Source organism: Cyprinus carpio, chromosome A9, assembly GCF_018340385.1.
Source record: "Cyprinus carpio isolate SPL01 chromosome A9, ASM1834038v1, whole genome shotgun sequence".
NCBI lineage: Eukaryota > Metazoa > Chordata > Actinopteri > Cypriniformes > Cyprinidae > Cyprinus > Cyprinus carpio.
Window position 1 is genome coordinate 23,422,465 of NC_056580.1, and position 27,970 is coordinate 23,450,434.

Below are 27,970 nucleotides of genomic sequence, written 5' to 3' on the forward strand. Positions count from 1 at the left end.
TGGTCACAGAAATTTATTTAGATTTGTGGTTTGAACAACATTCTTATTTTTAAGTGAAATACTCTTGGGGTCCCCATCTTATGGCAGTATAAATGCTCCTCCACTCCTCCAGCTAATTTTAAGAAACATAATGAATTACAACTGTAATGAAGCCACTGAAAGTTCATTCAAATACAATTGTTTAATAAGAGTGCATAGACATTTTAACCACTAGTAGTGGATTGCAAAATGTCTTCTTTAGAGTAACAGCTCCATCTTGTGTAGAAAACAGAGTTGTAAGCAGATTTATGTGCTTTCTTTTTTCAAACCATCAAGAAGTCCTAAAACACCTTTCACAACGGAATTGCTGGTACTCTATTGGTAAGATGTTAGTAAATTATGCAGGCATATAAGTGGTTCTCTTAGTGATGATCTGTTGGTCACATTTTTATATAAATTGTTATGCTAGATTCAACTTCACTCACTGTATCCTGGATTAATTTTTTTTTTTTTTTTGCCTCTAGTCATTACGTACAAACAATGACGAGTTCAAGGTCACAATGCAAGGGGATAATAATCATAACATTTTGGATTGTACACATTAATAAACACATTAAAAAGATTATGCTTTTTTTTTTTTTTTACTAAAAAAATAAAGGAAAAGAAAGAAAAATGATTTAGAATCTTGTGTATCATAGTGTTTTTCCTTTCTCCCCATAAAACAATACAAAGTGATTACATTTTAGACTTAAAATACATAGATTGTCTTTATATATAAAGTCTAGATGAAAATCCATTAACTGTGATGATTATAAACATGACAATAATGTGTGGGTTAGCGAGGTACTAGCACATGCTGCTGTTTCTTATTTTCTCTCTGAAGAGTGGTTTAGGATTTAGGGTTTGACAGATCGGAATACAACTTTTGAATTCCTCAACTTTAACCATATTAGCTTCCTCCTTAGATCTGAAAGAGAAAATATTGAACATAAAGAATCAACAATAGATGCAAATTTTCCTGCTTCATTTTTTTTTTTTTTTTTTTTTGGTGGTCCAGCCTAATAGAACACAAGTTGAATGTTTAAGCATCATCATTATTGACACTAAACTGCTGGGTTTTTCTCAATTATAATATCAAACACTCTAAAGTAAGCAAGGTCTGCAGTAAACACACCTCTCATGCACATTTTAATGCAATCGCCCCTTTTGACAAAGTTGTTTTTGTTGCCTCCACAGCCGCTGTAGTGAAACATCTGGCATCTCTTAGTCCTGGGGTTGTACATGTATCTCCCCTCAGAGCCTTCACAATTGCCCCTATCAATTGGACTAAAGCACAACTTTGGGCGATTTAACCCTAAAATGCAACAACATTATGTTGGCAAAATCAGCAGCAGTTGAAAAAAACAAACACTTTATACACATTCAAACATGTTCAACTGAAACAGAAAAAGATTATATTACATAATAAATTATATAATATATGTAAAAGCACTTCTGCTACACAATTAAACAATTAACTAGCCACTTTTCATGTCTCTCTGCGACCATGTGCCGATTACTGAAACCGTATTGCAATGTACGCTATGTTCATATTATGATTATACATCACATCAGATCCCTATCGCTTCTTACTTATTTGTTTATTCTGTATATTTTGTTTCACTGTATAAGATGTGAAAAAGTAAAGTGTTACTCTTTATTGACGTTTTTCATTGACGTTGTTAAAAATAGGATCCAAATCATTTTCTACTAGTTTAAGATTAATTTTCTGCTGTTCTAGCTGGAATAACACTAGACTGCTGCAGGGGTTATGAATTTTTGTAGGCCAAAACTCAGAAACGAGTTAACATTTTAGCACTTTTGGTTCATCACCCATCTACTGACTGTCTGCTTTTACAGCCTCGTTGTGTTTACAATCATGCCCCGGCAAACTATTCTAACTCAAACTTTCAGTGAAAGTGTTTTTTAAAATAAAGACTGAAAAAAAGTTTAAGAATATTGGTGCTGATGTTTCAGTCATGTGACTGTTGTTCATTTATAGCCTTATAGAAAAAAACAGGGCGATGTTAACTTCTGGGTTCATCTACAAAAATACATCATCGCCGTTGTCGGCACTGCAGCACTATTCTATTCTAGCTGGAATGACAATGAAGTCAACTTGAATTTACAGACTTGATCCACTAGATAGCAGTAAAATCTAAGCATTGTCATTCAATGGACCCACAGAGCATTTACACATTCAAGTCACCCTTTTAACCCAAAAGCAATTGCTGTAATTAATTTACAGTTACTTTTAACCCAGAAAGTGAATTGCCAGTAATAAATTCGTAAAACAGAATACTGGCAGGATGGTGAACATGGGGTAATTCACTTACTATACTTCATTAACCACTGCGATTAAGACGAGGCAAATGTGAAGTAGTATGAATAGCTCCCATTAACACATGGTAACCATGTAAAAACAGAAAAATGCAAATGTTTACTAGTTTGTTTGTAATTTCCCTCAAGAGCCCTAAGAAGAGGAATTTTAACACAACAAAATATACTTGCAATTACAGAAACTGATATTCAGTTTTTTTAAATTTCAAAACTGGGTTTTAATGTTACAAAATCACATATTTGACACAGATTTTTGTGTAATCTGTGTGCCAGACAAGGATGTCATGTGCCCTGGGGCTACGGAGCAGAGAGCAGCTCTTAACTGTCAAAATAAGCAGGAGGTGGCAGACGAAATGGCTGCTACGCTGCCCTATGGACTCAGACAAACAGACTGTCTGACACGAAGGCACAGCTGTCTGGAACCCTCTGCCTGTGTGTGTGTGTGTGTGTGTGTGTGTGTGTGTGTGTGTGTGTGTGTGTTTGTACACGTGTGTGAGATGTGTGACTCTCACTTGGTTTCTTTGCAGATGGTTTGGACATTCTCTGCATTGGCAAATGTGATGCGTTCAATGGAGCTTCAACTAAAAATAACCAAATACACAATTTTTTAATAAGAAAAGTATTAATGGTATTTCTGCAGTGGCACTAATAAAATTAAAAAAAATAGCTTAGTGCACTTTTAAATACAGATCACTGCAGAAATATCCAGTACAAATAAAAAAGGTTTTCTGCAGGATGTGTGACTCATCTCACCGTGTTTAGCGAGAGGTTCTGTCTTGGGCTTGGCTTCTTCTTCTTCTGGCTTTAATGGAGCATTTCGTTCCATGTTGTTTAAGGCAGCTAAAAAGAGGAAGGAAATTGAAAAACATGATCATATTTGTTGTCCTCTTGTTATAGAGAAGACTTTCTCTGTCAGGTAGCACTATTCGCACTTTCATCACGTTTCCTGTCTGTCTGTTTGTCCAGGTTTAGTACTTCTAGGGTGACTACACATCCTCTTTCCTGCAGTCATGTCCAGACCAGAATTTCTAATCTTCCTAAAATGTCCGGGTTTAGGCTTTGTTTTCTGATTGTTTTCATAGCTGTTTTTAAAAGTAGCAAGCATGTACAGTAGGCATTGTGCATTATTCACCAGTCATGGCATGCGAGAAGGTGGGATCTGTAGAGAACGGTCTAAGCAATGCAAATATGTATACTTATAATGTAGGAGGACTGTAGAGAGCATGCCAATAGGAAAACAAAGCCAGGCATTTTAGAACTTAAATTCTATGTATTCTACATTTGTTTTTCAACTTGTGGAAAGTAGTGAAATGGTTTCTGTGGTTATATTTATGTCTGTTAGTTGCTCATGACATTTCATATTCATATAAAAAAGAATAAACCAATTACACTCAGAAACTGCTTGTAAATTTCACAATTACAAAGAAATAACAACACAATTAAATATGAAATTTTGAAGAAATTATATATTTTCTTGTAAAACATACTCCAATCATTTTTATTTACAGCTTTGAAAAACTAGTTTATATATAATTTTATATTATGTAATTTTATAACTAATTTCTGATATATATATATATATCTGTAGCATCTTAGGTATTTGCAATAGTCATCTACAAAATACTGCACAATTGTGGCATACAAAGCAACATTTATTGCATTCCCCAGGGGTCCACTTATAGTTTTAGTAAAGGGTTTTTGTTTGCCAAAAACTATTTATTTATTTTTTCTCCTATTTTCTCTCTGACCTTTAACAGGCTGCTGTCCCTTTAAGACATCTGTGTAAATGCCCTCTTCACATGTGGAATTGGATGTAATGCTGTGCTGCTCCAGCACACAAGCTGTTTGCTGTCGGGTCCAGTATAGCTATTAACCGCCTTATCCTTCAAGGATAGTTTGATTCTTAATGATATGACCCCTTTAGCACTAAATGTGCTGAGAAATTTTCTACATTTGCAGTTGTGCACTGACTGTGGCTGTTCAAATTACAACACACACACACATACACACAAAAAAACAATAAATAAAAAATTTAAAACAGAATGTGGACTGAATTAGAACCAGCTGCATAAAAAGTGCTAATTGCACTACGGAATGAAGGTTATTGAGATCAGAATACGAAAGGGCTGTAACCTTTGTCATGCAGATGACTTTAATCACAGTGCTTGTAAAAAAACAATATGTCATTATTGAAAATTGCAGAGAAGAGAAATGTTACGTTGCTGGTACATACGTAGACATCTCTCATGGCATTCTTTTATGGTCTTAAAGTTGTTGGCATTCCCAAAGCAACCACCATAAAAGAATCGCTTACATTCCTGGCTCTTGAAATCAAAAAAATAACGAGGCACCAGTCCTCGACACGGCCCCGGCTCATCATCCAGTTGGCATGGACTCTTGTCCTCTAAAAAAAAAAAAAAAAAGATGAGGCAGACCACAAATCATGTAATTCTTTATTTAAAGCTTCTTTTTCAGCAACTTTAGACATGAACGTAAATTAAAAGTGTTAGAAGTGAAAAATTTCCCCCCCATGCTTTGAAATATCATATCTAGGGAAGTGGTTGGGGGGGGGGGTTATTGGTCTTTTACCCCACACTTAGGGTAAAAGGCTCACCAGCACGGGCAAAAAATATTGCGCAAAAAGCCAAGTTTCCTTTTTTTGGGTGAACTATTACTTTAATTTTACAGCTCAGGATAACAACTTACATCACTTTTTTGTACACCATTTTAATGCATGAATTACATAATGAGAACACAAGTAACATCTGCACATATTAATACAGATATTAAATATTTCATGATTAAACTAGACAAATATGGGAACTGAATTCTAAAGAAGTGGCTTTCAGCAGAAACTTAACAAACACCCTGGCCATAATCCACAGACAGGCTGGAGTGATTGATGTACTCTAGCTCCATCTACAACACATACCCTGTTGATAAATTAATGTCTGGATTCCAAAATTACACAGATTAAAAAAAATCACTTAATTTCCAGCCACGTTTTTGCCCTGTAATGCAGAATTTATTTATGGCCATTGCTAATTAAAAGATTGTGACTTAAGGGGTCATTCATCATGGAGAAAGGCAGCTTTAATCCAATCAGCTAGGAGAAATCATCAGGGTATTCTGTTTTTCTCTCTTCTTTCAGATAAATCGGATTTCGAAGGAACGATGAATTGCACTAACCTGATCATAAATGTCACAAAATGACCATACAGATTAAAGCCGGTTGCTGCTTTTGGATATAATTCAATGTTAATTGCAGTCTCACTTACAGCTTGATAGCTATTAAAATGTGATTATGGTCAGGGCAAAGACTCTGAGTAAGTGCGAAATAAAACTGCTTTTGGTCCATCCATACAATGAAAGTCAATAGGGTCAAAAACAACACTGAAGCTCACCAACTTTCATTATTTATTTACATTACAGCATATTTTTTTCTTCTTCTTCAAAATGGCTTAAAATAAATGATGACACAAAGGTGCAGTTTACCCTAAAATAAAATTTAAGATAACACTGCACATTTTGTGTGTCTCCCTCATCTATCACACCAGATTCAACTCATCAGCTCAGAAATCAGAAAATGATCTTTCTCTCCTAGTTTATCTGTACTCTACAGTACAACCACAAAAACAAACCACTCTTTACAGGGCACTGATGATTTGATTCACTAGATGGAGACATTTATCATTCATTTCTCACAGTGGTTTATTATTTGATGTTTGTTCCATACACTCAGTGATTCCCATTGAATCTGAATTTTAAGTGCTTAAAAGGAAACAGTGAGAGCTTGTTTAATTGTTGCCTTTTCATTTAGAAGATGCTTTTATCCAAAGTGACTTACAAATTAGGAACATCACAAGCAAGAGCCAAAAATACTCACAGTGCCGCAATGCAGAGTTACAGTGCAGAGAAAACAGAGAGGAAGAGGAGTTTATATATATATATATATGGAGGGTTATATATATATATCTATATATATATATATATATATATGGAGGGTTATGCTTTAGGTCTGTCATGAGCCATTTCATGAGGGTTGTTATTGGCAACCTTGCAATCATAAAGAACCTTAACCATGCACTATTAAAAAAAGTGGCATTGATGGTTCTTCTTCACACTAAGATAAAAATGCTTTTTCTAAGAATTGATCACTGAAAGGTTCTTTGAGGAACCAGAAATGGTTCTTCTATGGCATCACTGTGAAAATACCCTTTTGGAACCTTTAATTTTAATTGTAGCACCTTTACATTGCACAATAAGGTTCTTTATAGTGGAAAAGGTTTCTTTAGATTCTTAAAATGTTGTTCACACTAAGAAAAAAATGGTTCTTTTAAGATCTGATCACTGAAAGGTTCTTTGGGGAACCCAAAACGTTTCTTCAATAGCACTGCTGGAGGCAGTAACATCAGAGAGTTGACCAAGATGAGTGTGACATAAACCCTCTTTGGTTCATTGAAGACCAGATGCCATGCTGTTAGGTTTAAAGGGTTAAATGCTCCCTTTATTACTAGAAAAAGCAAGTTTTGTGGCTGCAGAAATTACAAAACTGAATTGGCAGAGCTGAAAATAATCAGGGGCATGTGGTGAAGAGTGCAGAAGAAATTAATCCAAACACAGCAGTCAATTTCCTCTTCTGCCTCCATGGGGGAACTTTGGCAATACTTCTCAGGCATTTACGAGAGCTCATGTCCTTGGAGGTGTTTGTCCAAATGAGTGGCAAAGTTTCTGATTTCCCCACTCTGTGGCTGTGATGGGATTGAGGCTTGTTTAGCAGTCACATGACACAGTCTGTTTTGCACTGATTATTATGATGACCTCTCACAGGAGGCGATGTTGCAGGGGCCCTTCCAATTCACAATGACCCCCACTGGAAAGCGTAATGAGATATGACTCACCCAACCAACAAAAGTGCTGTAAATAATCCAATGTGGCCTGACTTTACTGTGAACTGCACATTTGTCCTTGTTTTAACAGGAAAAGGACCAAGAGCTCTTTATTATTCTTGTAGAAAGAATCAGATTGCCTAAATGGTATCTTTCAACTCTCTCTTCTCAGCCTTGGCTTGCTACCTTGAATTTGACTCTGTCCTCAAGCAATTTCCATTTCTGCTTTTATATACAAATTAAATGCCATTATTGTAGATGAAACAATTTAATATTTGGTTTGTTTTCTTTTCCTTGCATTCGAATTATTGTATTCATCAAAGTTGTCTGAACAAAACATCTGCTCTTATGATCTTGGCCCCATGTTTTTTTAAAGTATCTGTCATGCCCTCTACAAAGAAATATCATGTAGGTTATAAATATGATACTTTGCGGAGCATAAACTGATCCATAATTGCAGTTACATTATTGTTTTTTTATGGGCTGTTAATGAGTTGTAGGGAACAACTCCCTCATGGTGAACTCTTCCTATAAAAGTATATGGTGGAATGTGTGTTATTTCTATGGTTATAAAACAAAAGGTAGTTTTGGATACTGATTGGTCAGTACAACATTCAAGCCGTTGTAAAGTATAGATATAACACCCACATCACTGTGCTGCACCCGTAGACTAATGTGCTGTAATTGTTTACATGTCAGTGAGTATACTGGGGTCCAAAACTCTGATATAACAGTAAAAAAAATCCCCATTTAAAATTGTATTTAAAAATTATTTTGGGGGTAAAGGGAAAAAAAGACATTCTGAAAATATTCTGCAAAGAAGTCTCTTATGGTCATCAAGGTGCATTTATTTGATCAAAAATACAGAAAAAACCCCAGTAATCTTGCAAAATGTTATTACAATATAAAATAATGGTTTATATTTTAATATCCTTTAACATATTATTTATTTCTGTGATGCAAAGCTGAATTTCCATCAGCCATTACTCCAGTATAAAGTGTCACATGATCCTTAAGAAATCATTCTAATATGCTGATTTATTATTAGAATTATCAGTGTTGGCAACAGTTGTGCTGCCAAATATTTTTTTTTGGAAACTGCGATACTTTTTTTTTTTGTCTTTTAGGATTCTTTGATGAATAAAAAGTTAAAAAGAACAGCATTTATTCAAAATATAAATCTTTTCTAACAATATAAATCTTCGCTGTCACTTCTTAACAATTTAACACATTCTTGCTGAATAAAAGTTTTAATTTCTTAAAAAAAAAAAAAATAAAAATGTGCTGATGCCAAACTTTTGTTTATATTGTTAGAAAAGATTCCTTTTTTTTAATAAATTATCTTCTTTTTAACTTTTTATTCATCGTAGAATCCCGAAAAAAAAGTATCACAGGTTCCAAAAAAATATTAAGCAGTGCAACAGTTTCCAGCACTGATGATAAATCAGCATATTAGAATGATTTCTGAAGGATCATGTGACACTGAAGACTGGAGTAATAATGCTGAAAATTCAGCTTTGCATCACAGCAATAAATTAGATTTTAATTTATATTAAAATAGAAAAATTTTATTTTACATCATAATAATATTTCACAATATAATTTTTTTCCTGTATTTTTGATCAAATAAATGCAGCCTTGATGAACATAAACTCCTGTAAAAAATATAAAAATCGGTCTCATCCCAAACTCTTGACCGGTAGTATATACAGTGCCCTCCACTTATATTGGCACCTTTGGTAAATATGAGCAAAGATGGCTGTGAAAATAAATCTGCATTTTTTATTCTTTTGATCTGTTAATCTAAAAATTCACAAAATTCTAACTCATCATTGAAGTAGAACAATTGAACGTGGGGTGAATATCTCATTGTGAAATAAATGCTTTCTATAGTTCACATTGGCCATGACCCAGTCTGGGTCAGGCCATCCAATATCCTGAGTGAAAATGAAATTGATTAACCCAAAGGACACATCCTCATTCTGAAAGATGCGTCGAGTCTAAAGGTTATTTTACATAAGTTCCGACATTTTATGAAAAGAAAAAAATGTCATATTTGTATTTATTTTTATTTGTCATAGAATAGCACAAGTCAGGTAAAGAAAGATTGCCTTACCTTTCACAAGACACATTTTCTCACACTCCTGTAGGGTCTCGAAATTGTTTTCATTGCCTTGACAGCCTCCGTATTCAAAGGACTCACAACGACCTGTGTCAGTGTCAAAGTAGAACCTGTCCTTTAATGCCTTGCATGGCCCTTCGTCTTTCTTCAGGGCGCATGAGTGATGGAATATGTGGATTTCAGATCTCACTCCATCTGCTGAGGGTGGAAGGAAGCCAGAAGTCATAATTTGCTCCAGAAATAATTCACAAAACTCTGCGTGGTAAATTTAAGCCAACTAAAAGCTATCACCCAAAGCTTTGTAGGGGGTGAAAAAGCTTTCTGGCACTGGATACTTTTAATGGAGCTAGAGCATTTGCTCAAAGAGATCTCATTGACACGGCAGTCTGTAGGTCTGAGGGATCTGACAGCTTTGCCCTTGGTGTTTAATGCTTGGTTAAATCAAGATGAACCTCCTACACTCTTCCACTCTCAAGCCAACGAGGAAGATAAAGCACTCTTTCTTGAATATAAATTTGGATGGTTGAAATCAAAAAGATTTTGCTTTTCCCCAGGAATACGTTCTTAATCCCTACCAAGAACCGACCGTATTAGTTTGTTCTAAGAGCATGCTGGGTGAAGTGAATTCTGCTGTCCTTCCTGTTCACGCAACAAGGACTGAATCCAAAGTGCCACAGACTAAAGTAACAGATGGTCTTGGACTTGAGTGACAATATCCTGCGGGCAGTTGGATCACTTATCCTGTCACATCCTGATGTTCATCTCCCCACTTCTCTCCACTCTGAAATACTCTCTCAACACCGCCCGCGGGTTAAAGAGAGTTCTGCATAGGTATTCCACATGCTCTGGACAAAATTCTTACCTGCACAAAAGCAGGAAACACACACCCCATAGCATACATCTGGATGGGTTTGCCATTGTAGAAAAATAGCAAAAGCATCAACATTCGTATATGCATCATTATTAAATGCAGACAAGGAAGAATGCTCATAGAGGCTACATTTATATTGCGTAATGTTACAATTTAAAATTACTGTCCTATTTTAATATATTTTACATTATATAATTTATTAATTACTGTAGTTTTATTATGATTATCTGCATTATAAAATAATTTATTCCAGTGATGCAAAGCTGAATTTTCAACATTACTCCAGTCTTCAGTGTCACACGACCCTTAGAAATCATTCTAATATACTGATTTGGTGCTCAAAAACATTTCTTATAATTATTAATGTTTAAACAGATGTGCTGCTTAATATTTTTGTGAAAACTCTGATACATTTTAACAGGACTTTCTGAAGAATAGGAAGTTCAAAGGAACTCCTTGTAACATTATGACATTATAAATGTCTTTACTGTCACATTTGACCAAATGAATGTCTCACTGCTGAATAAAAGTATTCATTTTAAAAATAAAATCTTCAAATTTATGAACAGTAATGTAATTTGACCTTTGAAGACTTTTTACAGAAGTTGATGCTTTGGTAAATCAGAGCAGTTGACACACTGTAGAGAACTCTTTTGTAACTCTCACATGTGAGATTTGCTCAAGAGAAGAAAAAAAACATTTTGTTTGCACGTATGTATGTATGTGTTTATATATATATATATATATATATATATATATATATATATATACAGTGTTTATGTATAAAATAAAAAAAAGTCCTGCACATTGTCATATGTAGCTTGAGAAACTAGAGCCTTCATCAGGATATCTTTTATTGTTTTCTATCTTATCATAAGCCATTATGAATATAAAAAATATCTGAACAAGATAATAACATGAATTATGTGAGGACTTGTTTGCGTCTCCATTTCCATGGAAACAGCAGCTCTTTTAAGATGAGTTCTTGTGTACGTCCTTTACAATTTAATTGTTTTTAAATGTAACATTTAAACATGCAATTTCAGTGTTTTTTTTATTTTTTTTATTAATTCGTTTATTCCAGGCAATGGCACACAAAGTACAAGGTAGACAAATATAGTTAAAGAAACAGAATATACAGTATACAGTATTCAAATATGACGATCGAATTCTGCCTGAAAGGGAGTGGGAAGAAGACAATTTATTTAATCCCACCCCATTTAGTAATTAATAATTGAGCTTCATCGTTATTTTGCTCACGGATTATTTACAAATGTTATATCATGGTGGCGTTACCACAAGTAACAAATAATATTTATAACAACAGTTATACCAACAGTGTAATGGAATAAACAATGCCAACGATAGTAATGGACAATATACCAACGATGGTAATGGACAATATACCAACGATGGTAAGAAAACACTGAGCACATATTAACACTATGAGACAGAGTACAACATCAATTTAACTACAATGTAATAGAAATAAACAACGCCAAAAATTGTAATGGACAATATACCAACGATGGTAAGGAAACACTGAGCACATGTTCACACTATGAGACAGAATACAACAGCAATTTAAGTTAAGGACCCTCATCTCTGTATTTTAACCAGACCCAATGTTTATATAACAGTTTAAATTGATGATTAGTTTGGCATTGCTTTTGTTGCAAGTCCAGTTTGTTCCAGAGTTTCACTCCACATACAGACACACAATAATATTTACGAGTGGTTTGGGCTCTTGGTACTGAAAAATGTCCAAAACCTCTCAAGTTATGAGCTCGCACTGGAGTTTTAAAAAAACATTGTAAGTTAGGCGGTAATAATTTGTTAAATGCTTTATATAAGACTATTGATGTATTATATTGTACAAGATCATCAAATTTTAGCAACTTTGACTGCGTAAACAGATTATGAGTATGTTCTAGAAAACCAACCTTGTGAATGATCCTCACAGCTCTTTTCTGCAGTATAATCAGAGGATTTATTGTGTTCTTGTAAGTATTTCCCCACACTTCAACACAAAAAGTATCATAAGACAGACAATAACTGGACCTGCAGACTTCCCCCAAAGAACGTATGTCTATAATAGAAAAAACAGATCTGACTGTTAAAATTTAAACTGCCAGATGCTTTTTTTACCCCAGCATGAATTTTCTGTTCTGCTTGGATTCAGCTCAATTTGGATAGTGGTCAGAACAACCCAAAACTGGTGCTTTGCCAAACTCCTTGCCAATGCTGAGCTCGGGCAGGCTGCCCCATGTTGAGACACAGCCCTTGCTTGTTTTATATCCGTCATGAAAGAGAGGTGTTGATTTTATCACAAGGTGGAAATTTAGCACATCGGTCAGTTTTTGAAAAGAGTAAAACATTCAGGAACTCTCAGTCTGATGGAAAGCTCAATGCATGCATCTGTTTATAGGCGTCAACATGTCATGTTTACTCAAGGTTTGTTGTTAGTTACCTGAGCAACAATGCAATGACTAATAACACCGTCAGCAGTGGATCTGACTGTAACACAATTACACTGTAACACTATAAGTATAAGTGGTAAAGTATTTGTCATTTATAAATTAGTAACCAGTGAGTCAGTTTTAACATAAGCCTCTTTTCATTACGTGGCATAGTAAGAACTGTCCATTTGTCATATTACTGATAAAGTTACAGATGTGTGTGTTAGAGAGTAGTCACAGAAACAGAGGTTTTATAGTATGAGGGTTCTACCAGTCTGAGTCATACTTCAGATTATCAGATTTAGTCAGCAGATACAGTCCAAAGGGTACAGTCCATGGGCACAGTCACTATACAGTGTGTTTATATATATATATATATATATGCACAGTCACTATACAGTGTGTTTATATATATATATATATATATGCACTGTTGCTGCCAGATCGCGATTGCCAAAAAAGTCAAATAAATCATACAAAAGTAGAAAATATTTAAATACATTTAATATCAATTCTTAAAATATTTTTTTTTATATATTATTCTTCTTAAATATATACATGCATGTGCTATTTCTCATAATAAATATAGCAATGCACACAAATTATGTAAAATTTGGATGTGATTAATCCACTGACAGCATATCTATCTATATATACATTATTTATATATATATATATTTGAAGATATATTGCCAAAAATCACACATTGATGCAAATCTAACTCGTCTAAGTCAAATAAATAAAATAAAATTTTTTCGGCAACATGCTTGTGCAAAAAAAGTAATTTTATTGTTATGGTTTGTCAAGAAAGTAAAATGTATAAAGTTAAATTATTTTTTTTTTTATATTAATGTTTTTTCAAAATTATATAAATTAAAAAGTAGTCTGATGAATATTTTCTTCTTGATTTGTGTAACTTACAGTTAAAGTTTTAACTACTGATTTTATTGTATTTTTGTTCTTGCAGTGTTTTACATGGCATTTTACATGGTCTGTTGTTAGAGTATGAGATACCTGAATCCTAATTCTAGCACTAAGCATACCTGGTTTAACAAATTATTTCCCTTATCGTCAAATTTACTGAACTGAATCATTTATTTGATGACTTGTAAGGCAAGGGAGTTGTCTGGTTATCTTGAAAAAACATTCAACATGGTCTTTCACAACAACTGCAAGAATAATGCCTGTGTTCAAACTGGTATCCAGAAGAATCCTTTTGTGCACCACTGGTTGAGCTGTTCTAGGCTAGTAGGGAAAGTGCCACAGAGCTACAATGTTTATCCTTTTTTGAATGGTTTAAGAATAAACCTACATATATTTACTTTTATACTTTTCTCTGCATATTGAACTGGGACTGGAGAAAGTATTTTAACATAGAAAAACAAACCCCAGAGAAAACTATATGGGTGTTTTGTTTTGTCTATCTTATGCACTGACTCGTACAGTAGCAAAGTTTTGATATATTTTGCTTTACTATTGTCAGGCATCCAGGCTTGATCCACATCTAGGCCTATTTGCCAGTGGCACTGCAGATCGTCTTTGTCTACAAAATCCTCCATTCTTGCAGAACTTGTTTATTCTACTACCGTTCACAGATAACAACAATGGGTGACATAGTAAACCTTGTCGTGTCGGATCCCATGAAACTCTTGTGGGACAGAAAATCCTCCTCTCTGTCACCTGGTGCAATTATCTGAGGTCTGCAGTGCAGGGCTCACTGAAGCAAATAATCCCATACACCCCAATTAATCATTGTCAGGTCTGCAACTGACTGCATGAGAGGATTCTGGCTCTTTAAATGACTTGTGGCCACCGGTCTGTTCAACCATATGGGACACCTGATGTGGTCATACGTTAATCATAAGGCTTAGCGGGGAAAAATATATCCCACAGCATTGCATGGTATGCTCTATAGCAAGTTAACTGCCTAAGGTGAAAGGCTTAACTGGTTGCTCTCTCTCTCTCCCTGCAATAAGTCTGTACTCAAAACAGAAAGTTGGAAATTGAGAGCACTGATCTCCCATTCACCACCACGAGGCAGGAATACATATATACATAATTCAAGACCTACAGTACATTATACTGTTAAAATGTTAAAGAAAATAATAGAATGTGAGTATAGAATGTCAGGTAATATCTTTGTTATATTTATTTACTTCTGTAAATTGGTATTCAAGTGCAACATACAGTAGATTAAAGAGTATTGAATTTCCACTCACCACTGTATATATTTAAAATAAACAGGGTAATCAACAGGGTAATCTCACAATCTATAAATAATTTCCTCAAGAGAAATTTCTAGGAAGCAGAAGATACAGTATTTTTTTTTTTTTACTACAGGCCTAGCTATACATAAAATAAGTGCAGGCAGTAGAAAACTGATCCACTATTACATTATGTAAGTAATGGTATCCCCACATAATCTATGAAAAATGTTCTGATAACCTCTGCTAGACTACAAACAGTGCAAAAACCCTACCGTAATAAAACATATTTCCACCGCACACAGATTATCCTTGAAAAACACAATGTAATTGTGAAATATCATCAATCATGTTACAAAATCTTTCAAGGTCAGAGGGAAGATGAGACCCAATATTTTTCTATGCATTCATGAATACTACTCCAATGCTTGAAATGTCAGTGCGGCAGAGTGTGAAGAGAGAAACCTCAGTGCAGTTCTAAGTTTGGTGTCATGATCTGATGAGTTAATGCAACAGATCAAACAAGGTCTCGACACACTTTTGACTGTTTTTTCTTTTTTTTTCACAATAATTGTTACCATGGGAACAGTGTCATGAAACAAGTTGATACTCTTGGCGACATTGTTTGAGTAAGTCAAAGAAAGAACTGAGACATGCTTTTGGCACTTTTAAGTGCAAGGGTAAGATGTTGCATGGTAAAAGTATAGTTTAGTTTCATAACTGATATCGGAGATTTTGCAAGGGGATAGATCAATTAAATAGTTCACCCAAAACTGAAAATTTGCTCACCCTCAGGGAATCCAAGATGTAGATAAGTTTGTTTCTTCATCGGAACAGATTTGGAGAAATTTAGCATTACATCACTTGCTCACCAGTGGATCCTCTGCAGTGAATGGGTGCCGTCAGAAAGAGTTCAAACGGCTGATAAAAACACCACAATAATCCACAAGTAAACCACACAATTAACATATAATGAGGCAGAAAGCTGTGTACTTGTAAGAAACAATCCAACATTAAGGCGTTTTAACTTTTTCCCTGGATAAGGCAATATTATGGATAGAGGACTTGTATGTTAGGCAGAAAGAGTGATCTGAATTTAAAAATGTCTTAGTGATAGATCTGTCTATTACAAACAAGCAGCTTTTTTTTTTTTTACTTCACAAGATGTTAATTGACTGGACTGGAGTAGTGCTTTTATCATCTCTCATTCTGACGGCACCCATTCACTGCAGATGATCCAATGGTAAGCAAGTGATGTAAAGCTAAATTTCTCCAGATCTGTTCAGACAAAGAAACAAAAATATTTATATCTTGGATGGCCTGAGGGTAAGGGAAAGTTTCAGCAAATTTTACATTTTAGGTGAACTATTCCTTTAAGTCATAGCCTATCTGTTCCCTTATAATATCTCTGATATTGATTTTTACCATGCAACAAACAAACTCATCTACATCTTGTATGGCCTGAGGATTTTGGGTGAACTATTCCTTTAATGGAAGAAATCACAATATGACGCTTTACTCATTCAAGTAGATAGGACCTGTACTTGCATGCCTATTGCGATAGAAAATAGTTGCTGGGGGTGTTGCTAACATGGTTGTCGGGTACACTAACCTGCCTTAAGGGAACTTTGGTTATTTTTTATAAATATTTTGAGAATTGATACAGATGGCTGAAGCCAAAGATACACACACATATCTATAGCACACATGCTTTTAAAGGCTTGTAAATGAGAAGACTTCAAGCACTAAAACACAGTGTCTTTCGATAACTGTTTTGATCCATCCAAAAGTGAGCTGACTTTGGCATGGAAGAAAAATTATGATCCTGCCACAATGAACTGCCATTCTCCAGTTTAATATATATATATATATATATATATATATATATATATATATATATATAGTCCACATGAGTAATTTTGATGTTAATCTAGTGTGTTCTGCATGCAAAACCTATCCAGTGTTAAAACTACTCAACCGTGCTATATTGCTATGACTAACAAACAGCCCGGAGGGTTATTTGCAATACCTTAGTCTTGATACGTGATCTTAATACGGTTCCTTTATGATCCTTTAAAAAGGAGACAAAGAACAATGTCAGAACTTGCCCTGACTCAATCCTATTGCTTAGCTAGATTCTACTGAAAGCAAAGCAATGATGTCATCTCTACAAAGAGTCATTGTGGAACATTTGATTCAGTATGTGACCTAGCAGGCTCAGACAGAATCAACAGACTTTTTTTTGGTTAATTTTATCAGCTGATTTTAAAGGAAAATGATTTGGAATTCTTTATGAAATTAGCCCAATATGGAAAGTGTGGGCTTGTGTGTTCCAGTTCTGTTAAAAACTACTAAGCTTTCTGTGGAGCTCTGTGGGCACAAATTCCATGTGGGCCTGATGATAATTCTCACTTTAAAGCTGTCTTAGGGAGCCTACACATGAGAGATTAATCTGATGAATAAGATTGATAAAATATGTTTAAAGGCTGAGGTGTAAAGTATTTGAGTAATAGTACTTCACTATTATTACTACTGTATTATTGTGGGCATTCTGTACTTTACTTGAGTTCTGTTAAAGCTGATTACTTGTACTATTGCTCAATTACATTTACAAGGTATATATTTTCTATTATATATAAAAAAAAATTACTATTAAACTATTGCAATTTCATTAAGTCTTAAAAGTAGAAAAGATGCATGTCATACATCATTATGACTTAAATCTTTCCCAAATGATTAAATATTGATAAGGCAGCAGTTTTTTTAAGAAGACTAGTCCCACCCCCAGAGTGAAATTAATACTGTTATTCACTTCTGCTATAAATAAAGTATTTTATGTTGCAAGGAAGAAAGTCATTCAGGCTTTAAAAGACAAAGGTGAATAAATGACAATGTTCATTTTTGGGTGAACTATCTTTTTCAGACACAGACTTTGAACTATAAGTAATATTTTTTAATATCCATCGCTGTTGGTAGATGAACTTGAGTCAAGTGTGAACATGATTAGTTCATGATCAGTCTTGGTTATTCTAAGAATCACTATATTCAAATGTCAAACCACTGTATAATTTTCTGCTGCTAATTTTAGGTTTCAGGATATTGGTTTTAGTTTAACATCTCACATGGTCAGAAAAATGAGAAAAGAGTGAATTTTGAAAGGTTTCTCTACAAAGTATTTGCATCAACAATTAAAAAATGAGAAAATCTCATTTTTCCCGCTACTGTCTCTTGTCTTCAAAAGACAATTTAAGAAAAGTGTTTACTTTTTAAACATAGATACTTAAAAGTTTTGACTTAGCATTTGTACTTTAACTTGAGGACAATTTAATGGCAGTCCCAGTACTTTTACAAATCTGTTAAAGGGCATGGAAAGGCCGTCAGGTTGGAATCAAGCAGGAGTACACAACTGTACCTGCCTCCTTGATATTCTCGTTGGCTAACTGGTTTGTCACTTTCATAAAAACCCTTGCTTTTTTCTCTATATGCTTTTGTTACATGCAACTGAAATCAATGTATTCACATCACTGACACGGTATAAAATTGTGTAGGCGCCCTTAATCTCATCCAGCTTTTTACAGCCCACACAAGGACCCTGGGTAGTTACTCTATATATCTTTGCCCTTTAACACTGTTTGTGAGTAATATAGCTGCCATATGAACACATTTAAGAATCCATTGCATTTTAAACCATGTAAGTCTATATTTAATGGCATCAGTCTTGCATGGATTCCTCTTCAGAGTAAATGTGTAAGGAAGGCAGAAGCAATTACAGTTTAATCAAGAGAGCACACTTCTCTCTGACCTCTCCTGATGTTTTATTGGTATTTTAGATATGGCACTTCAACTTATCCAGACCGTTTAGAAGTCCCTTAAGGGAGGAGCTTTGTGCAATTCTGCGAAGTGTCTGAACAAACACTGAAATGAGCCATTTGTCTTGAAAAAGGGTCAGTCCTCAGGAAAAAGATAGAGCTATCGGCTTAGACAAGCCTTCCTCTAATGACTCATTCAATGAGGCATGACTAATAGTAGTATATTTAACCCAGAAAGAAAAAATTAGTGAGGATTATGTGCCTTGCAGCTTAGGATAGCTTTGCAGATTTCAGAAAAATTTCTTGATGAAAATAAATGTGAAGCAAAATATATCGAGCCAACAACAACATACTTTGTGAGGCTGAGAGTGTTTCTTATATATAAACAAATATTAAATCCTGCAGAATGTGTTAATTTACACAACCATTTGTCATATAATATTCATAATATTGTCAGTCGTGTCATTAGCATAACAAGAATTCATTACATGTTTGTTCAACGAAAAGGTTACTAATAAATCAATTTCACAAACTGTCATGCCGTATCAGAAGCCTGATCTCTGCATTGCACCATCTTGGGAATGGTGGTCACATCTGGCCAGAGTGGATGTGTCTTTACGTGAGCTTCACAGCCTTAGTACAGGCCCATTACTCACAGAAAGGAACATCTCTTAATCTTCCTTCTATATTTTTTCCAGACTAAAATGCATATATGTGACAGAATCTTTCCAAAGAAATTAAACTACTATTTCTGTGCACTGTATCAGGTGCACGCTATGAAATAGAGGGTTGTTTCAACCCAACTTTGGTTCAAATATGGACTAAACAGTTGGGTTAAATTTTTTTATTAAATTGTTAACCCAAAAGTTGGGTTGGTCCATATTTGACCCAAAGTTGGGGTGAAACAACCCAGAATTTTTTTAGAGTGTCACAACAACAAAGAAAAGAATAAAGTAAATGATTTTAGCATTTTGTCAAATATATTATATGCACAATTAAATTAATCCCAAATAAAACAAGGTTTAAAAAAGGATATCCATCATGTTTTGGATTAATCACAAATATAGTGAACAGTCAGTGAACTTACAGTTGATTTCATTTTCTCCTAGGATGTGGTACTCAATCAAGTTCATATAAAGGCTTTATAAACCATATTTAATCACACTGTAGTCTTCAGAGGAAAGAAGCATCTTCTTTCAAATTAGAAGTCAAAGTAAAATCTGCCTACACATCAAGCAAGTTGTGTCAAGCTGGCATATTTTTCTGCAGTATTAATATTTCATCGCAGCCATACGTACACCAATCTATTTTTAAAGATCATTTAATTAAAACTCATCCTTTCATCATAACAGCAACAGTGTTGAGTTGAGATTGTGACCTCCACACATTCAGAGACTCTAAAGAGATTTATGGAGGATAGAGAGCCAGCATATTGATTGGTGCAGTTAAGCAGGTCTAAAAGTTCACAATGCTTGGACTGCAGCCAAAAAGAACAAAAACATTTCTTCAGCGTAAGCGGTTTCCATGTGTAACTTATTAAAGAGCTTTGGCTCCAAGGGGTGGGAAAATATTACATTACCAGCAAGAAATCACATTTTACTGATGTTATATCCCAATCATAATGTGATCTAGTCTCTGTACCTAAAATATCAGAAATGTATATGCTGGATAAAACAATAATGCGTTTACTTGCTGATTGGTCTCGATCATGTCACCAGCGCTGTGAGATTCCTTGAGAAGTGATTGAATTCAGCAAAGAACACAAATGTTTCTGTGATTTAGTTTAAAGCCAGATGAAACCTCTCACGGCAATTCATACATATTTTAAGAGGTGGCAGATTCGTAATCATATTCAAAAAAAAAAAAACCAAAAAAACCCTGGCTACGTGTCCTGTACTAGTCTAACTGAGACTTGTCATAGCACTTGTATACCATTGTTGTTCTCTCGTTGATCTGATTGTTTCTACTGTTTTCATTTGTAAGTCGCTTTGGATAAAAGCGTCTGCTAAATGATTAAATGTAAATGTAAGAATTCGTCCGAAGGACCACCCCTAACCCCGCCCCTAAACCTACCCCTCACAGAAATCGTACAAGTGAGGTCGTACGAATTCATACGAATTAACCACCTTGTAAAATACGTACGTATTGGTCGTGAGAGAGTGTTGGATGAAACAGTGCTGATGTCCTCAACAGCAATAACAAACACGAGAAACACTGTGCCATGAATAATCCCATTAGAAGGCTTTTACATGGATTTACCATGGATTTACTGTAGTAACATTAACTGCACCATGGTATTGTGGCAATAATGAATTTTATAATATTATTAATGTAGACGTGTTCAATGTATTAAAGGAATAATGGTTGTTATTAAACAATTGTGTATTTATACTAAATGTATTTAGGTTACTGTTTTTCATACAAATACCACCATATAGTTACATTTTACCATGGTAGTGAGGTGATATGTATGGTTTTACCTTTGGTTATCATGATCTAATTGTGTGATACTATAGATGACTAATGGTTAATTTAAATAAAAATAGAGTCTTAACTCAAACAGTCGGAATATTTACATTTTACTAATGTTACAGTTTTAGTTAATGTTCATAAATTTACATCTGCATCATGCTATCAAAGTCAGGGAACACATTTGAAAATGTCACCCATTAGAAAATGCAGAAACTGAGAAATTAATTTCTCTATTAAGATATTTTAAGGAAAAAAGACTGAAAAAGGATTTTACTTTGGTTTACTCTTGCATATTTTGATGTTGGAAAAAATAATTTACTACTATAAGTGTCACGGTTCATGAATTCACTGGTTTCTTCGTGTGCCGTGTATTGTTGCTCTGTGCGTGAATGAGTGTGTGAGTGGGCGTGTCTGCTCGTTCGGCTGATCAGCTGCCAGCTGATCTCATTCACTGCACCAGCTGTTGCCAATTCACTCGGACTATAAGGACTCACCGCACTCTCATCTCTTTGTCAGATCGTTGTTTGGATGTCCACAGGTTGTGTCGTCGTGATCCGTTCCAGTTCTGTTCCTGAGTCTAGTTCCTGTTCGGTGTCCTGTGATGTTCGTCTCGTCTTGTCTGGGAATCCACCATCACCTGTCTTCACCAGCACGCTGACCACCTAGTCCCTGCACCACCAGCCCACCCGAGCTCCGTTACTACGTTGTGTTTGTTTCTCTTAATAAAGAACAGTTTCATCATTGCTTCCGCCTCTCGTGTCATGACAGAACGATCTGACCAAACGATGGAAGCAGCAAGCGGATCCTCTTCGGCTTTGGAGGAATTCATCAGGTCAAGCATTTCACGGATGGATGCACAGGAGAGGAACATGACGGAGTCGGGTCGGGCTATTCAAGCTCTTGTGGTGCAGGTGTCCGAGCTCACCCAGCAAATGCAACATCTACGAGCTCCCACTGCGCTCCCACACCGGCCGTTCCTCCCGTACCACCACCGAGCGTCTCCCAGTCGGAGCCCCGCCTACCGGTTCCTGAATCATACAACGGTGAGCCGAACTATTGCAGAACATTCCTGACACGTTGTTCTATGCACTTCTCTCTGCAGCCCAGGACTTTTGCCACGGAACAGAGTAAGGTGGCATTTGCGCTCACGCTACTGACTGGGAGGGCAGCGCTGTGGGGAACGGCGGTGTGGGAAAACCAAGATCCATGCTGTGCCTCGTTTCAGACACTCGCCGCCGAGATGAGAAGAGTGTTTGACCGCGCGGTCGCGGGAAGAGAAGCAGCACGGACCCTCGCGGAACTCAAACAAGGCGGAGGATCGGTATCAGATTACTCTATCGAGTTCCGGACTTTGGCGGCCGAGTGTCAGTGGAACGAGGAAGCGCAGTGGGATATGTTCCTGCATGGGCTGGCTGACCGCGTCCTGAGAGAAATCTACGCGCTGGATTTACCTCCGACACTCAATGGTTTGATTGAACTGGCACTTCGCGTGGATTCCCGACTCTCGCGAGTCGAAAGACTTAAGGTACCCACTCAATTCTCTGGAGCAGCAGAGACCAGGCGATCCAGCGGCGTGGATGCGGTCAGCCCCGTCTACGATCCCGAGCCCATGAAGGTCGGGCGAGCTCGGCTTTCCCGGGAGGAGAAGGAGAGGCGGAGGTCCCAGGGCCTTTGCCTGTACTGTGGGACTGCAGGACATTTCGCGTACGACTGCCGGGTGGGATCTCCGCTGAGAAGACCTCATCAACATCAACACTCCTCCCGGTAAGGCTAAGGTGGTCAGCCAACACTCACCTCTGTCGGGCACTCGTGGACTCCGGGGCTGAGGGTAACTTTATGGACTATACGTTTGCACACAAGATTCACGTTCCCCTGTTACCTCTCACCCGCACCATTGCTGTTCACGCCCTTAATGGACAAGCAAACGTTTTATTCACCACTGGACCCATTACACTCATCGTATCTGGCAACCACACGGAGATCACTTCATTCTACATCCTGGACTCTCCCCTCGCACCCGTTGTTTTAGGGCACCCCTGGCTCATCAAGCACAACCCAAGGATTGACTGGCAGCAAGGATCAGTGGTGGAATGGAGTAATGAATGTCATGAGTCCTGTCTTGTGTCTGCCTGTTCATCTGTTTCTGTTTCTGCGTTTCAGGAAAAAGCAGTGGATTTGTCAAACGTGCCTACGGAGTATCAGGACCTGAAGGAAGTGTTCAGTAAGTCTCGGTTGCTTCTCTCCCTCCACATCGTCCCTATGACTGTGCCATAGAATTATTGCCAGGTACGTCTCCGCCTAAGGGCAAGTTATATTCACTTTCTGTTCCAGAAAGAGAGGCTATGGAGAAATATATTTCTGATTCTCAAGCAGTGGGGTTCATTCGCCCTTCCTCTTCTCCAGCGGGGGCGGGGTTCTTTTTTGTGGGGAAGAAGGACGGATCCCTGCGACCTTGGTATTGACTACCGGGGGTTGAACAGCATCACAGTAAAGAATACTTATCCTTTGCCGTTGATGTCTTCAGCCTTCGAGAGGTTACAGAGAGCGTCGATCTTCACTAAATTGGACTTACGTAATGCTTATCATTTGGTCCGCATCAGGAAGGGAGATGAATGGAAGACTGCTTTTAACACCCCCAGAGGGCACTTTGAATACTTGGTCATGCCTTTCGGCTTGTCCAACTCCCCAGCAGTCTTCCAGGCACTTGTCAACGACATGCTGCGAGATATGGTCGACCAGTTCATATATGTCTACCTGGATGACATATTGATTTTTTCTTCTTCTCTCCAGGAGCACGTGCAGCACGTTCGACGAGTGCTTCAGAGGCTGCTAGAGAATGGGCTTTTTGTCAAGGCGGAGAAATGCGCTTTTCATGCACAGTCTGTTCCTTTTTTAGGGTACATTGTGTCGTCTGAGGGAATACGTATGGATCCTGAGAAGGTTAAGGCTGTGGTGGATTGGCCAAGTCCAGATTCCCGTAAGGCCCTACAGAGGTTTCTGGGGGTCGCGCCAATTTTTACCGCCGTTTAATTTCTTAATTTCAGCCAACTAGCCTCGCCTCTGACTGCCTTGACCTCCCCCAGAACTATGTTCAGGTGGTCAGATGCAGCTGAGGCTGCGTTTGCCAAACTGAAGGGCCGCTTTGTTTCAGCCCCCATACTAATTACCCCTGATCCATCATGTCAGTTTGTGGTGGAGGTCGACGCGTCAGAGGTGGGGGTAGGTGCAGTGTTATCCCAGCGTTCTTCTACAGACGACAGGATGCATCCGTGCGCGTTTTTGTCTCACCGTTTATCGGCTGCCGAACGTAATTATGATATTGGTAACAGAGAGTTGTTGGCAGTCAAGTTAGCATTGGAAGAATGGCGCCACTGGTTAGAAGGGTCGGGGGTACCTTTTATCGTTTGGATCGATCATAAGAATCTGGAATACATTAGAACCGCTAAAAGATTGAACTCCAGGCAGGCTCGAGTCCAAAGTAGGTCCATCAAGTCCAAGTCCATTAATTGTTTCGAGTCCAAGTGTGGGCACATTTTTTCGGACGAGAGACAACCAGTTCTCTTCCTTTTGACTTTACTCTCTCGTAGATCCGCCCAATGAAATCCCGGAAAAGGGCTCCAAAAACATCAAGCCCGATTCTTTATCACGCATTTTATTTTTGACTGTTCCGATCGCACGTCTACTCCCGAGTGCATTTTTCCGGAGACCCTAATTATCTCCACACTCTCATGGGAGGTCGAATTGAAGGTCAAGATGGCCGTACAAGGGGTAACGCCTCCGGTCGGAATGACTGAGTCCACCGAACCGTTTATTGTGTGCAGAGGGATTACGTAAAACGATAATGAATGAAACAAGCACAGCGACTCACCACTACAGCCGCTACTTGCTCGTACAGTCTCTCAACAAAAAAAAAAGCGAGTTATTCAGTGGGGGCATTGTTCCAATGTGGCTTGCCATCCAGGAGTCAGTCGCACTACATCTTTAGTCAAGCAACGATTCTGGTGGCCACGTATGACTCGCGACGTTCACAGTTTTGTTTTGGCTTGCTCAGTATGTGCCACTGGTAAGACCTCCAATCGACCCCCAGATGGGCTCCTTCAACCGCTGCCGATACCTTCGAGACCCTGGTCCCATATCGCTCTAGATTTTGTCACCGCCCTCCCACCCCTCTCAGGGGAACACGGTAGTTTTGACCGTGGTGGACCGGTTTTCGAAGGCGGTCCATTTCATTCCCTTGCCCAAATTACCCTCAGCCAAGGCCAAAGCCAATCGCCACCGGTCTAGGCCTCCCGTATACGTCGTTGGTCAAAAAGTGTGGCTTTCTACCAAGAACATTCCTCTGCGTTCCGTCCCTAATAAACTTGCTCCCAAATTTATCGGCCCGTTCACTGTCACCAAGATCCTTAGCCCGGTGGCAGTCCGCCTCAAACTCCCTCCAGTGTACAGGAGGATTCATTCCACCTTCCATGTTTCCAAAATAAAACCTGTGTTTCACTCCCATATTAATCTGCCTGTCCCGGTTCCCCCCCCGCCTCGTCTTGTAGATGGGGAACCCACATATTCGGTTAATCGCATTCTGGACTCAAGGCGGAGGGGACGCGGATTCCAGTACTTGGTGGACTGGGAAGGTTACGGTCCAGAGGAGAGAAGTTGGGTTCCTGCTAGAGACATCCTGGATCACTCCCTTATTGATGATTACAATCGACAGGTAAGGGACACCAGGAGGCGTTCTTAGGAGAGGGGGTATTTTCATGTTTTATGGATTGTTTTGTTTATTGATCAGATGAATTGTGTTGCTCTGTGCGTGAATGAGTGTGTGTGAGTGGGCGTGTCTGCTCGTTCGCCTGATCAGCTGGCAGCTGATCTCATTCACTGCACCAGCTGTTGCCAATTCACTCGGACTAGAAGGACTCACCGCACTCTCATCTCTTTGTCAGATCGTTGTTTGGATGTCCACAGGTTGTGTCGTCGTGATCCAGTTCTGTTCCTGAGTCTAGTTCCTGTTCGGTGTCCTGTGATGTTCGTCTCGTCTTGTTTGGGAATCCACCATCACCTGTCTTCACCAGCACGCTGACCACCTAGTCCCTGCACCACCAGCCCACCCGAGCTCCGTTACTACGTTGTGTTTGTTTCTCTTAATAAAGAACTCTTGCATCATTGCTTCCGCCTCTCGTGTCATGACAATAAGTTTTGAATATTGTACCTCAGATTTGTGAAATGTTCACCTGTTTGGCAAGTGTTTGTCATATTCTGATCAAAAAAAATAAAAAAAAGTTTAAACTCACAGTTAACTGTCTGGTTACTACAACTTTCACTCAGAAGAAGAAATCTGCCTTTAAACGTGAAAGAAACAAAATATTGGACATATTTTTTGTGATGATTATCAATACCGACTGATATGAAATTTTTTATTATGATACTTTTTTGGCCATATCACCCAGCCCTAATCTGCATCAAGAATTAAGGGCTTGGGACAAAAATGCTACTGGACGCGGAAAAAATATTAATAAAAAAATCTGTAATTATTAAAAAAATCTGTAATTATTTAATCTATTAAGATCTAACATATGTTTATTGAGATATGATATTGTATTTATTATTTACAGATACTTTTGTATTTAACATTGATTTAATTTTATAGGTAACAGCCATACCTGTTCAGATGGAGAACTAATTAACTAATTTAAATGAAATATGTGACATAAATGGATGGATTTCCATGTTTACAGTATATTTGGTTAGAAAATAATAAATAAATAAAAGTCAAGGAATACCACTTATATATCTAAATCACTGATTTTGTTCTTCTAATTAAAAAAAAAATGTTATATATATATATATATATATATATATATATATATATATATATATATATATATATATATATATAATAGCCAAACAATCTGCTCATACGTTGTTTGCATTGCAGAGATTAAATACAGCAAGTTAAATATTAAATTCCAGTTCCCAAAAGTTAAAATGTAATCTTCCCATATTTATTACAGCAGACAAAACAGAACAAAGGTGGCACGAAATGCTCATTTCAATGCCCCTAAATCCTATCAATCCTTGAGGTTCATCTCGCTTAGAAATTGTGGTTGTAAAGCAAACAGCCCTTGTTGACAAAAATCTGAAGTTTTTTTTGGATTTATTCATCGAAGTTGAGCTGTAAGTTTAGAGACAGCGGAGCGCTACAACTCTCAGTGGTGGGACACCGTCAGCAACCTTCTAATTAATATGCAATTCTGTAATATTTACAAATAACACGTGATCTAAAATATAACTTATTCTGTCACATGTTACCTTCGAAGTACCTTCAGCTCACCTAAACACTTATAGCACGTATAACTTTAATTTCCTTTCAGTGGTCGTGTTAGGACAAGCTCTGACCCCAAATATACGTACAGTACTTTCACTGCTGTATTTAAATCAGCAAATATAATAATGACAGTTGAGTCTTATGTTCGTACACTGTTTGAAATGCTTTTGGAACTTCTAGAAGTGCAAATTCATTTTTGGGAAAAAATGAACTTTTTATTAAATAATAATCATTAGAAAAAAGTATAATAACTCACCTCTTGTAAATTTTGTGAAACATATTCCAATAAGAGGCAGTAGAAGCAGCGTTCTACATGACCAGCTCAGTAATTGAGCCATTCCAGCAAGCGATGCAATCACACACTTCAGAGTTATGTGGCGTAGTAAGTAAGTTTGTGGCTCCCAGTAGTTAAGTAGCTACTCCAAAAGTTCATTGCTGCGCGGTAGTCAGCGTCACGCACTTCCGGT

General features: G+C 37.2%; 2 protein-coding genes across 7 annotated transcripts in view; one reads left to right on the forward strand and one right to left on the reverse strand.

Moving 5' to 3' along the window:
• Positions 1 to 27,970, forward strand: part of gulp1a (GULP PTB domain containing engulfment adaptor 1a) — a 174,040-nt gene that overhangs the window by 68,655 nt on the left and 77,415 nt on the right. The window lies entirely within an intron of this gene.
• Positions 163 to 27,953, reverse strand: LOC109050768 (boophilin-H2). 6 transcript variants are annotated; one of them, XM_042764508.1, is made up of 7 exons: positions 27,760 to 27,953; positions 9,364 to 9,567; positions 4,673 to 4,762; positions 3,112 to 3,198; positions 2,871 to 2,939; positions 1,154 to 1,333; positions 163 to 946 (listed from the first exon to the last, which is right to left on the reverse strand). In XM_042764508.1, the coding sequence occupies exons 1-7, from the start codon at positions 27,839 to 27,841 to the stop codon at positions 876 to 878; spliced, it is 783 nt and encodes a 260-aa protein (XP_042620442.1). In that variant the 5' UTR covers positions 27,842 to 27,953; the 3' UTR covers positions 163 to 875. The 6 variants fall into 6 exon arrangements, with proteins under 6 accessions (XP_042620442.1, XP_042620438.1, XP_042620439.1 ...); XM_042764504.1 differs by having other exon boundaries at positions 4,592 to 4,762; XM_042764505.1 differs by having other exon boundaries at positions 4,592 to 4,762; positions 9,364 to 9,564; positions 27,760 to 27,934.

What these genes read in the sequence shown, in the direction of transcription:
- LOC109050768 (XM_042764504.1), bottom strand. Translation starts at nt 27,841, where the DNA reads ATGGCTCAATTACTGAGCTGGTCATGTAGAACGCTGCTTCTACTGCCT. An exon ending in ACCATCTGCAAAGAAACCAA is followed by an intron (nt 1,334 to 2,870) that starts GTGAGAGTCACA and finishes GTTGCATTTTAG; the next exon opens with GGTTAAATCGCCCAAAGTTG. An exon ending in CATTAAAATGTGCATGAGAG is followed by an intron (nt 947 to 1,153) that starts GTGTGTTTACTG and finishes TTTCTCTTTCAG; the next exon opens with ATCTAAGGAGGAAGCTAATA.